This window comes from Gracilinanus agilis, chromosome 4 (assembly GCF_016433145.1).
Source record: "Gracilinanus agilis isolate LMUSP501 chromosome 4, AgileGrace, whole genome shotgun sequence".
In the NCBI taxonomy this organism is placed as follows: Eukaryota; Metazoa; Chordata; class Mammalia; order Didelphimorphia; family Didelphidae; genus Gracilinanus; species Gracilinanus agilis.
This window is the reverse complement of record NC_058133.1, coordinates 134979449-134992187: the sequence shown is the minus strand read 5'-3', so window position 1 is coordinate 134992187 and position 12739 is coordinate 134979449. Positions and strand designations below refer to the sequence as shown.

The following is a 12739-nucleotide window of genomic DNA, read 5'->3' as shown; positions in this document are numbered from 1 at the left end:
CTTCTGAGCCCAGTTGTTTAATCACTCTCTCCTGGCCACATCTCCTCCTATGTGGCTGAGATCTAGAACCAGGTCCAAGGAGTCAGAGGGTTAGGGAGGCCCTAGGTGATGAAAGGAGTGCTAGGACAATATTCTGCTTCAATTCCATTTGGAAGAGGCAGGATTGCAGTGAGCTCTCCAGGATGTTCAGCACTTGTTACCTGTTACCACCCCCAACTCCCCCCACGCCCCCAAAGTCCAAGACTCGACAGCTCTTCTGAAGCAAAAGAATTTATTATCAAAAGTCATTTTCCTTTCCACAGGCCCACCCAGGCCAAATCTACTGCCTCAAGACCTAAGAAAAGTGTTGGGACTTGTAGGGAACATGGAATTTGTGTATTGGGCTCCACCCAGCATACAGAGATGGGGTAGAGACTTGGACCTATAATTTGTTAGTGTTGGGATCTCCTGGGTGAGGAAACTCCCCCTACCAGAGTAGAGCTGCTCCTTCTCTGCAGCCTCCAGAGGGAAGGGAAACAAAATCATTCATTTGGCAGCTATGTCATCATAAGCGATATAAGTAAACAAGCAACAGGAAAAAGCTTGAATAGCAAGGGGCAGGGGAACCATTGCCACACTGCCAAATTAAGACCCTTCCCACCACCGTAGAATGCAATTCTGGCTAGCCAGGCACCCAGAAATATAACAGGATCTGGTGCATGCCACAAGGATGAGGTTCAGTTTCCCCAGCTTAGTAGACCAACCTTGGGATTCAAGGTAGGAAGAGCTGATACACTCCCCTCCCATCATTGTTTCCAAGATAGGTGGCAGATTTATGCTGGAGCTGTAATTTGGGGAAAGTGGTATTGAATGGTAGCCAGAGGCATCTGGGAAATGATGGGGAGGTTAGGCTGTGATCAGTTGGGGTTGGGTGGGAGGGTAGTATCTCTTGTTCTGTAGCTCACTTCTTCTGTAGTATCCCCATAAACTTTTGGATGTCCTCGGCAAGGAGCAGAGGTTCCTCAAAGGCAGCAAAGTGCCCCCCTTGGGGCATATGAGTATAAGAGCAGAGATTCTGGAATTTTTTCCGAGCCCAAGTCTCAGGGCAGTGCAACAGCTCATCGGGAAAGGCGGCAAGGGCAGCAGGCACAAATACCTTCATCCTACAAAGCAAGAGATATCAGCTGAGGTGGGGTTGGAGATCACATAGCTTTACTCCCAACCCTATCCCCCAGGAGGGGCCTAAATAGTCATTCATGGGGAAACCACTCAAAACTCCTGAGACTCACTGGGGTCCAGGGAAAATCTGGTTGAATTCAAGATTTCATACTGAAGGGCTGTCGTTGGCTTTCCCCAACACCAACCAAATTAGTGTTCTCTCCAGTCCACTGAGGATAATGCAAGAGAGGACAGGGCTGGCTGGGTGTAGGGAGGACGATGAAGAGATTCAGTCCCAAATCCTGCCTCTCCCTTGTTATGTCATCCATAAGTTGGGTTTACAGTCCAAGTTCTCAAAATAGTAATATTGGGACAATTATCTCCTTAATTCAGCATCCAGGGGCACCAAGGACTTGGGAGATGAGAAGAGGGCATGATTGTCAACGTCGAAAGAAAAGGAATAGCCAAGTGATAATAGAAGAAAATATTTGGAGTCATAGGACAGGAGTTCAAATTCCAGCTCAACCACTTGTGTGAATTCAAGTCAATCAGCATTTATTGAGGGCTTCTATGTTCTAGGCACCAGGCTAAGCATTCTCTTGGCCTTGGTTTCCTCAACTGTAAAATGAGGGGGGTAGACTAGATAATCTCTGAGGTCCTTTCTAATTCTAGACTTATGATCAGATTCTGATTTTGATACAGGGGCTAGAGTATTGGACTTGAATTCTTGAAGGCCTGTGTTTGAATCTTGCCTCACACAAGAAAGATATTGTTGTAAAGTAGTTTATTAGCCAAAGGCAGAATGGCCTTGCCAGTGAAAAACTGGCAGTAATAGGGCATCTGGCAAGAAAGTGACAAGGGGCCAGTAGAAGTAAATAGTCCAAGGCAGTGATTCCCAAAGTGGGCGCCACTGCCCCCTGGTGGGTGCTGCAGCGATCCAGGGAGGCAGTGATGGCCACAGGTACATTTATCTTTCCTATTAATTGCTATTAAAATTTTTTTTTAAATTAATTTCCAAGGGGCTAAGTAATATTTTTTCTGGAAAGGGGGTGGTAGGCCAAAAAAGTTTGGGAACCACTCTCATTGTGGCCTCAATGGGCTGCTGGTCATGCCTTGTGGCCATACGAGAGTGGAGAAAAATGAGGATGAAGCTCGGAAGTCAAGCTAAGAATTGCCTGGCTATAGTAATTCTCCTGTCTAGACATGTTCTGGGCTCTTGTCCTTAAAGGAGGGTGATATCTCTAAGGAAGGCTGGGGGCATGAGGTTCATGTAATAGGTGAAGAAGTCATTCTCAATCTGGCAGAATCAGGGCCCCCGGCTCCAGGCCCCCTCTTCCCCATGTATTTGGGGAGAGGATGTCACATGAACTATCTCACAGGCTGCTTTTATTTCTCATATTGTTGTTTTTCAGCCATTTTTAGTAGAGTCCACCTCTTCATGACCCTTTTCTGGGGTTTTCTTAGCAAGTACACTGAAATGGTTTGCCATTTCCTTCTCCAGCTCATTTTACAGATGAGGAAACTGAGGCAAACAAAGAGTTAAGTGCCTTGCCCAAGATGACACAGCTAGTAAATGATTGAGGCCAGATTTGAACTCAGGAAGAAAAGTCTTCCTGATTCCAGGCCTGGCACTCCATCCATCACACTGCCCAGCTGCCCAGTTTCTCATGGTTCTTATCATTGTTCTAGACTCTAAAGCCCTATTGAGATCAGGCAAAACGCAAGCAGAGCACAGGACAAAAGATTTGGCCTGGGCCACAAGGCTCCCCACTGCTCAAGTCCAGCCCAGAGTAAGAAGGAAAGCACCATCCCCCCCACCCCCCCCACCATCCCAAAGGGATTCTCCTTAAGCCATAACACTCACTTGTCGTGCTTCTTTGTCCCAATGCCTTGGCCGAGATTCTCCTTGTAGAATCGCTGTGAAGGGATGATGCTGGCAGTCACCCAGTAGATCATGATGTTGGTCAGCAGGTCATCCAAAGTATATTTCCTGTACAGATCAAAGAAAAAGTCCCGGATGGGAGCAGGCCTTGGAGAGCCATGGGGAGTCAGAGTCTCTTTCAGGAGATATCATATACATAGAATGCTATGAAAAATGGAAAGCCAAGGTTGCCTCCAAGCTATGATGGCACACTGGAGAAGTAAGTCCTTAAGGCTGTCTTTTTCAAAGCGAATGATCTTTGGAGTTGAAAGGACAGAACAAACGTGGCTAAAGAGAACTGATATTCATTCATTCTTTCATTCCATTCATTCATAGTTTTATTCATTCATTCATATTTTTTATTCATTCATAAGAATTAAGCACTGGTTGTGCATCAGGCACTATGGTAGGTGATGGGAATGAAAACACAGAAATGAAACATTCCTACTTTCAAGGAACTTCTATTTTCCTGGGTGGAAGGGAAGAAACAATATATATTTAAAATATACATTTATACACACACACACACACACACACACACACACACACACACACTCACTCACTCACTCACTCACTCATAGCCAGGCACTGTGCTAAGCCTTGGGGATAGAAAGAATGACAAAAGACAGTCCCTGCCCTCAAGGAGCTCCCAGACTGGTGGGGGAGATAATCTACGGAGGGAAAGGACTAGCCTTAAAGAGGATCAGGAAAGGATTCCTAGAGAAGGTGGGGTTTTAGGTGGGTCCTGAAGAAAGAAGGAAGATAGAAATAAGGAGGGAGAGCAGTCTGGAGATGGAATGTCTTGTGTGAGGAAGAGCAAGGAGGCCTGTGTCACTTGGATCTCAGAGTACTTGGTGAGGTGTAAGAAGCCTAGAAAGGTGAAAAGAGCTTTGAATGCCAAACAGAGGATTTTATATTTGATCCTGGAGGAAATAAGTTGCTAATGACTAGGGGAGTGACCTCCTCTGTATCTTTTTTTAAAACCCTTACCTTCTGTCTTAGTATCAATTCTATCAGAGTTAAGTGACTTGCCCAGGGTCACTCAGTTAGGAAGTGTCTAAGGCCAGATTTTTCAGTGTCTTTAAGAAGTATTTTTGAAAGATTTGAGTTGACAGCTGAGTGGAGAATGGGCTGGAGAAGGGAGAGACTTGAAGCAGGGAGACCCACCAGTAGGCTAGTAATAGTCTAGGCATAAGTTAATAAGGGCCTGCACAGGGTGGTGGCAGTATCAGAGGAGAGAAGGGGACATATGTGAAAGATATTTTAAAGTCAAAAATAGACAGGACTTAGAAACAGTTCGGATATGGGGGGTGAGGGAGTGAAGAGTCCAGGGTGATACCTAGATTTGAACCCAGGTGCATGGGAGGATACAGGTGCTGTCAATCATAATAGCAAAATTCAGTAGGGGGTAAGGTTTTAAGGCAAAGGTAGTGAGTTCCATTTTGGACATATTCGGGTTTAAAACGGTCTATGGGGATATCAGTTTGATATGTCTATGAAGATGAGTCTGGAATTTAGAGAGAGGTTAGGGCTAGATAAGTAGCTCTGAGAACCATTGGCACAGAGGTGATAATGGATGGAAGCAGATGGGATCACCTAGTGAAATAATAGAAAGAGAATAAAAGAGGGCCCAGGACAGAGCTCTGGGGGACACCCACCTTTAACAAGCTTGACCGGAAAGAAGATCCATCCAAGGAGGCTTGGGAAAGACTAGTCAGACAGGTAGGAGGAGAAGCAGGATAGAGTAGGACCATGGAATCTGGGCAGAGGAGGCATCAAGGAGAAAATGGTGCTGCATAAGTATAAAAGGCTGCAAAGAGGTCAAGAGGAATGAAGATGGAGAAAAGACTATTAGATTTGGCAATTAAGAGATCACTGGTAACTTGGGAGAAAGTAGTATTGTTGAATGATAAAGTCAGAAGCCATACTCTACAGAATTAGGCAGAAAATGAGAGAAAAAGAAGAAGCATTGATTATAGGAAGAAGAGATATGGGACAGTATCTAGTGAGGATAGACTTATCAAGTGGCTGCTCTTTAAGGATGGAGGATGCTAGCCAGTGGCAGGAAGCAGCCAGCAGACAAGGAAAAATTAAAGATAAACCAGAGGTGGGGATGATGGAGGAGGCATTCTGTTGAAGGAGTTGAGGCGGAATGAGATCAATTGTGCAGGTAGAGGGGTTTGCCTTGGTAAGGAATAAGGCTTCATGTGAGACAAGGGTGAAGGAGGAGATGGTAACATAGGACAACTGATAATGTGAAATGATAGAGGATGGAAAGAAAAGAGAAAGGGAAGGGAAGGAAAGATGCATTTATTAAATGCCTTCTATATGGCAGTGTCATAATCAGACTCTGGGAGATCTGAAGAATGAAAAGGCTTGGCAAGAGACATTGTGGTGAGTGGCATAGTGAGTTAATCAGGCAGGTATAAAAGAACTGCCTCGTAGCAGCAAGAACACAGATGAGGGTCCATAACCCAACTTTGTAGTGAACTCAGTCAATACTGTTTTGTGATTTTTTTTGACAGTTCATGAAGGCAGCAGATGGTGGGAATGATTCAAGGCTGAGACTCAAGAACCCTCAATTGATAAATCTATCCTCACTAGATTCTATTCTATATTTGTTCTTCCTATAATCCATGCCTTCTTCTTCATTTCCTCTCATTTTCTGCCAAACTGTACAGTCTGGCTTCCAACCTCAATCATTCAACCATGATGCCATGATCCAAGGCTGGGGCAGGACATGTCGATCTAAACTCAAGAGAAAAGGACAGTTCCAAGATGGGGAAGGAAAGTGGAGTTAGGGCAGTGGAGACAGTCTGGGAAAGAAGTGAAGAGTTGAAGGACTGGAGGTCACAGCAAGGACAAAGAATAGGTTTAGGGGTACAAGGCAGAGGAGAAGTAGAATATCAATGAAGACAAGAACTAGGAAGGAGAGAAACTCATGGAACTCATTAAGGAGAGTGTCTTGAAATTTGCAGACACAACTATTGGAATTTGGATTGTAGAGTACAGCATTGGCAAATCTTTTCTGAGTTCAAGTGCCCAGAGGGCGAATTCAAGTTGTCAGTGAGCCCCTATATTACTGGAGAGAGTTGAGGGAGGAAGTGTTTGCTTCCACAGGCTGGATAGAGGGGCTGGACATGCAAAAATGTCCTCAGGTGCTTGGAAGACGTGGAACGGAGCAGCTCCCTGAGTGGTGGCTCTGTACACATGCCACATCTTCACCAACACTGGTATAGCAGATAGGGAGTGAATAAACCTCAGAGAAAATGTTACTGAATGATGGTGATGGAGGGAGAACATGGAAATGACAATGGAGTGCAAGGGGTATTTGAGCTGCTCTCTCTTGACCAGTGAGTTGAGGGAAGTGAAGAAAAATGTGCCCAGAGCTGGAAAAGTAGAGATGTGGAAGGAATGTTGCCTTCTAAACAACCTCAGGTACATCGGTCTACACAGTTGATCTTTCTTAAGGGGTGTCTTTTACCCAAGGCAGCCCATGGCCCCTGGAAAGCTCTAAGAGCTGTTCTAGGAAGAGAGCAGCAGGGATGCCTTTCCTATGCAGCTCTTCAGCCACCCTTGGGGAAAGGCAGCTGGGACAATTACCATGTATTATCCACCAGCCCTGATAGTCAGCATGCTGGAAACCTCAGCCATCAATAATACACATTCAAGCAGAAAATAGTCCCCAGTGGGGAATGCCAGGATAGACTCATATACTTAGCTGATGAAGAGAACCTCTTCCCCCCAGCAGAGCATGAGCCATCATCACTGAGGGTCCAGTGTCTAGTAGGCTAAGCAATGAATACCATAAATCTCTTCAATTGAAAATACCCATTTTAAGTGCTTTCTGTATACACAGAGGTTCTAGGGAGACAAAGTTTAAACAAGATATAAGCCTCAGCCTCATAGAAATAGTAAATATTTAGTAAACTAACTGGAAAATAAGGTCCAGAGTTGGAATTAATGGAGCATGACTGAACATGTTAAGTCTGGGAGTCCTGACCATTTGGAGACTATTGGTTTCTGGAGAACAGAAATAGACAATGGCTTTCTTGTACTCTTGCCTGCTCAGATAGATGGACATCCTACCCACAAGAGAGACCAGCCAAATTCCCACTCAGTCTCTAGAGCAGGGGTCAGCAACCTTTTTGGCCGTGAGAGCCATAAACGCCACATTTTTTAAAATGTAATTTCGTGAGAGCCGTACAGTGCTCACAGTGTGTGCTCCTGTAACAGCGCCTGAAAAAAATTGACTTTATGGCTCCTGCAGAAAGAGCCATATCTGGCCCTCAAAAGAGCCAGATATGGCTCGAGAACCATATGTTGCCAACCCCTGGTCTAGATTGAAAGAATCACAGACTCATAAATCTAGGGCTGGAAGGAACCTTAGAGAACACTGAGTCCAGCCCTGCCATTTTGCAGATGAGGAAAAAGAGGTGATTAAGTGACTTGTCCAGAGTCACGGAGGCTCATACATAACTGAAATATCTATGAATGGATATCTTTGGAATTTGAACCTAAGTCTTCTTGACTCCATGTCAAAGCTGTATATCAACGATGCCTTGCTGCCTTTCTCCCTCTTCTCTAAATGTACAGCCTTCCCTTATGGGTCACTGGACATACTGCCCACTGCCCTCTGTGATTTTCCTTTTCCTGGATCCATGACTACGTATTTTGGGTAAAAAATATTAACTCTTTGTGCCTCAGCTTCCACATCCCTAAAAGGGGGCTAATTGTTTTTATCAATTAATTAGGTTAATTTAGAATATTTTTCTATGGTTGCATGGCTCATGTTCTTTCTTCATATTCTTTCCCTCCCTTCCTTCCATAACCGACGAGCAATTCCACTGGGTTTTACATGTACCATTGATCAAAACCTATTTCAATATTATTAATATTTGTAATAGAGTGATCATTTAGAGTCTACAAAAAAGAGCATAATTCTTAATGGTTCCCTCCTACCTCATAGGTTTGGAATTTGTGAACTGCCTAAAATAGAGGGCTCATTTCAGCCCCTCAGAGATAAGCAGCCAGAGATAAAGATAAGGAGGGTGAGAAAAAGAAGTACAGGCAAGATTTCTGCTAGTCTAGCTTTCTCTGATTCTGGTATGGTTGTGAACCCAAGCTCCAGAGAAGAAAATTGGTACCTACTTCTCCAGTCCTCCATCCTCCAGGTATCGATATTCTGGATTGGTCCAGGTGGAGAACTTCTCCAGGATGTAGGCAGCCAACCCCACAGGGCAGTTATTTAGTGCACAGCCTGGTATAGGGAGAAAAAAAAAAAGTCAGGTTCCCTCTGGCAAGTCAATTCATTCATCTGGGCCTATTTCCTTAACTGAAAAATGCTGGAAATAATCATTCCTCCCTTACCTGACTCATGAAATTAGAATGGAACTTGAAAATCATCAAGGTCAGCTCCCTACCCAATTCAAGAAGCCTCACCTACTGAAATAGTTGGCCAACCTCTCTTTGCTTGCATCCCTCCAGTGGTGGAGAGCTCATAACCTTAAAGGGCTGCTTGAGAATTTATTACTTTTAATTTTTAAGCCCTTCCCTTCCATCTTAGAATCAATACTGTGTATTGGTTCCAAGGCAGAAGACTGGGCAATGGGGATTAAGTGACTTGCCCAGGGTCACACGATGAGGAAGGGTCTGAGGCCATATTTGGACCCAGAACCTCCTGCCTTTAGGCCTGTTTCTTAATCCACTAGCCACCTAGCTGCCCCCTTGCATTTTGCTTTAAGGGTTGTTTGGTTTTTTTTTTTGGTATCTGCCAATTCTGGAACCTCTGGAAAATCCTCTCCATGAACAGGGCAGTGGGCTGATTTCTTACCTACAGTATCAGGCTTGGTGGCCTGGATGTGCATGTAGCCAGATTCTCTAAATATAGAATTGAAGATCTTCTTGGCAGGGAACAACAGCTGTACATCTCTCTCTCGGAAGTTAAAAAGCCATGGGAACCACCGTCCCAACAGAAGAGATATGAGCATGGAGAAGGCGCCACTCGAAATAAAGCACATATTCACATGGATACCTTTCACCTGTCTAAGAACCCAGAGAAAAGGCATTTAGATCATGGCCAGCTGGCCAGGAAGGAGGAGAAGGGGGCCAGGAAGAAAGGCAAAAAGAATGGGGAGAAGGAAAGATAAAGGACAAAACCCAGGACAGAGGAAAAAGATGAGGTCAAGGAGCATAACAGAATGACACATTCCAGCTTCTGGCCAATCTAGGGATTTCATGTACTGTTGGAAAGGAGATCTGGAACAAGTACCAAAGCCCATATCTGGTACTAGCCAGGACTAAGGCACTTGAGATGGGATGGAAATTGGGGTAAACCTGCTAGACTTGAACCCTGCAATGGGGAGGAAGATGCCTCTGCTACTGTGAATGCCCCTCTTTCTCTTTATAGATGAGAGCAGCCTCATCACCATAGCCTCCTGTGCATTCACACAACCCACAGGAGCACGGCACTCACGAGGGCAACATCTGGGCCATGTTGACACAGATCAGGGAACCCCAATCACCACCCTGGATGTAGAATTCCTGGAAGCCCAGGCGGCTCATCAGCTTATAGAAGATCCGAGCAGCAGCCACAGAGTCCAAACCTGGAAAAGGGTGAGGAAGACAGAATCTGAAAAATCATGTTTTGAACCCTAGTCATCTTCTGGTTCCTAGCCAATTTTCCCAGTCTCTTGGGCCACAGTTATCAGGACCGGAGAAGAATTCAGAAGGCCCCCATGTGGAGCCCTAGACCACTGCAGGAAACTCTTCCCCCAGGCCCACCATTCTGACCCTCTCACCCTGCTGTCTACACTAGGGATAAAGAAAGCCTGGCAGCCTAAGTTCTTTTAGCCCATGTCTCCTTCCAACTCCTCAGAAGCCAAATGACCACTTGAGAAGGGGAGAGAATCGATGACTGTCCTCCAGTTTTCACTCTGTTGCCATCACTGGCCAACTACACCTTCTGCTCCCTCCTCTTCTTTTGTCCAACAGCCCCTCTTCACCTCTAGGATGCGGGTGCTAGTGGTGGTGGCAAGAAGAAAGGCAAGAAGGTTCTGGGGATATGTAGGAATGTGGCGGCAGCTAAACCAGCACAGGCAGGCTGATATTAGGAAGCACAATTGCTGCCTAGTCCTCAGAGCCTTCTAATGTGCTGATGAAAGATGGAAACCCTCCAAAATATGAGTCCAGCTGGAGAAAGAGAAAGGAAGGAAGCCTGAAGGGAAGCACAAATATATGTTTCTAGCATCTAGCACAGTGCCTTAGATATAGTAGGTAGGTAATAAAAATTTATTTAATTGAACTAAATGTGAGTGGATGCATGAGTGTGCACATACATAAGTGTTCATTGTGCACATGGTGGTGAAGGAACAGATTGTGTGCTTTGAGAATCTCACCCTGTTCTTTGGGGTCCTCCCTCCCCATGGCCAGTGCTGATCAAGCTTCACCCAGTATCTCTTATCCTTCCCCTCTTCCACCTTAATACCTAATTGTATTGTTTCTGTTTCTTCAAGACCTACTTATCCCTCCCCCCCTTATGGTCCCTCCTCTTCCTCTAGCATCTTAGAGCTTTAAAGACCAAAAACCCCTATTTTAGATCTCCCGAGAGGAGTACCTGGGAAGATTGGGAGAATTTAGTCAGGTCTCAATACCTTGACGCCAACGCCCAGCAAACCAGCATTCATACCTTGCTTGTGAGCTGCCTCAGAGAAGCCATAGCCAGGAATGGAAGGGCAGATGACTTCGAAGATCTGGTTATAATTCAGACCATGGCTCTCGGGGTCGGTCAGGAGAGGTATGATCTTGTAAAACTCAAAGAAGGAGCCAGGCCAACCATGCACCATCAATAATGGTTTTACTTTGTGGCCTGCTGGTGGTTTGGGGGGCTTCACGTGGATGAAGTGGATGTCGAGCCCTGGAAGGAACAACAGCAAGGTCAGGTCTGAGGTCAAACAGATCTACTTGGGCAAGGACCTGAGCTCCCCATCAGAGAGAGCCCACCACAACCCACAGGATGCTTTCTGAGAACCAGTCGTCTCAGCCACATTATCTATCATCTGGTGCTCTGCATTTTCTGTCATGGTTTCATGTGTTCTCATCCTGTCTCCCTAGGAGCCTTTTAAACATTTTAAGGATAGGAACTTTCTTCTATTTCTATATCTCCCCCCCCCCCCCAGCATCTGCTACAGTGCTGGGCACATGGCTCTGTAAATATTTATTGAATAATGAATGTTATGCCAGGGATGGAAATGAGGAATATGGAGATGTGGAGTGTGAGGTCAGGCAGTTCCTGGCAATAGGAAAGGTCAATGGGTAAACTACTGCAGATGGGGATGGGGGTTCCCTCTTATCTCTACAGAAACAAACTAAGGGGGACCCACATCTTTCCACAATTACAGTAAACCCTAGGCAAACAAACAAACCAAAAACCTGTGGACAGAGAATCTGTGCTGGGCAGCAGAGAAGTCAGATTATCCCAGGAATCAGGTCATCTGTATATATAGAAATAAATAGGCCCCCGGTGATCTGGAATAGATGGTAACCTAAGCCTTCAAGGGAGCCCTGAAAAGCTTCACTTCTAGAAAAGCCCAAATTGTTTTTTTGTTTGTTTGTTTGTTTTTTTTAAGATTTCCAGGGTTAGGGCATAAGAAAAACTTTCTAACAAGAGTGTTGTCATTTAACCTTGGAATAATGGAAGGAGGAAGCCATAAATCTCTTATTCTGAGATTGTTTGAATGTGGCTAGACTTGTTAGAGGGAGAAAGACAGATATGGTGACCTCTTAATGTGATCTAGAAGATTCTATGAGACTCCAGGTCCAGGAGACCCTAACTTTAAATAATTGCCACTGAGAGCATGGCTAGGGAATACGGATCTGCTATCATGACTCCACCACAGGATGACGGGGAAGTGAAGGCAGAGTGGTATATTTTGGAAATGTACCTTCAATCTTAGTTTTGAAATGTGGGTATTTGTTGAGAATCTCCACCTGCTTCTTCCAGTCAAATTGGTTCCTCCAGTAAGAAACCACCTTCTTTAGGTAGTTAGAGTTGAACCCATAATGGAATCGGATGTCTTCTAGAGGCTCTGTGAATCGAGCCAAATCAATCCTCTGGTGTAAGTCCTAGAAGGAAAGAAGCAGAAACAAAGAAGGGCAGGGGGACAGGACACAGCCAAAAATCTCTGTTCCCAGGATTTATCCATAAACATTTAAGTAATTAATCAGAGAGCAGTTTCTTCATTTTTAAAAATAAAAATGTTTGACTAGGTGACCTCAGATGTCCCTTCTGGAACTAAGACTCTGTGTGTATTCTATATTTTGGTGATGGCATAACCAAGTTCAAGCAAAATTTATATTGTGAGCATAAACAAAATGCTACTGAATAAAGAAAGCAGTATATTTTTAAAATGTTTTATTTATGCTCTTTTCTTTCCCTTTGTCAGCTAACCACTAAGTCATTTTCCCTTAATGCTCTCATACCCAACAGAAACCCTCCCTTGGAATAAATAAGTACAGTCAAGCAAAATACTCCGCCTTCACTCCTGTAATGGGCCTCTCATTTGAAATGACATTATCTCTATGCAGATAATTCTCAGATCGATTTATCCAGCCCTAACCTCTTTCTTGACCTCCAGTTTTGCATCTCCAACTGCCAACTGGACATCTCAGATCAGATGTCTT

At 44.7% G+C, this 12739-nt stretch overlaps 1 protein-coding gene across 2 annotated transcripts in view; it reads right to left on the bottom strand.

Annotated features, from left to right (window-relative positions):
- Positions 1–254: 254 nt before the first annotated feature.
- The window catches only part of EPHX1 (epoxide hydrolase 1), a 55421-nt gene continuing 42936 nt past the window's right edge, over positions 255–12739 (bottom strand). For both annotated transcript variants that reach the window (XM_044674632.1, XM_044674631.1), the window contains 7 exons: positions 12001–12181; positions 10746–10973; positions 9534–9663; positions 8892–9103; positions 8210–8318; positions 3002–3127; positions 255–1142 (listed from right to left, as the gene is read on the bottom strand). In XM_044674632.1, the coding sequence (XP_044530567.1) occupies positions 941–1142; positions 3002–3127; positions 8210–8318; positions 8892–9103; positions 9534–9663; positions 10746–10973; positions 12001–12181 (1188 nt within the window). In that variant the 3' untranslated portion in view covers positions 255–940. The remainder of the gene's footprint in view (positions 1143–3001; positions 3128–8209; positions 8319–8891; positions 9104–9533; positions 9664–10745; positions 10974–12000; positions 12182–12739) is intronic.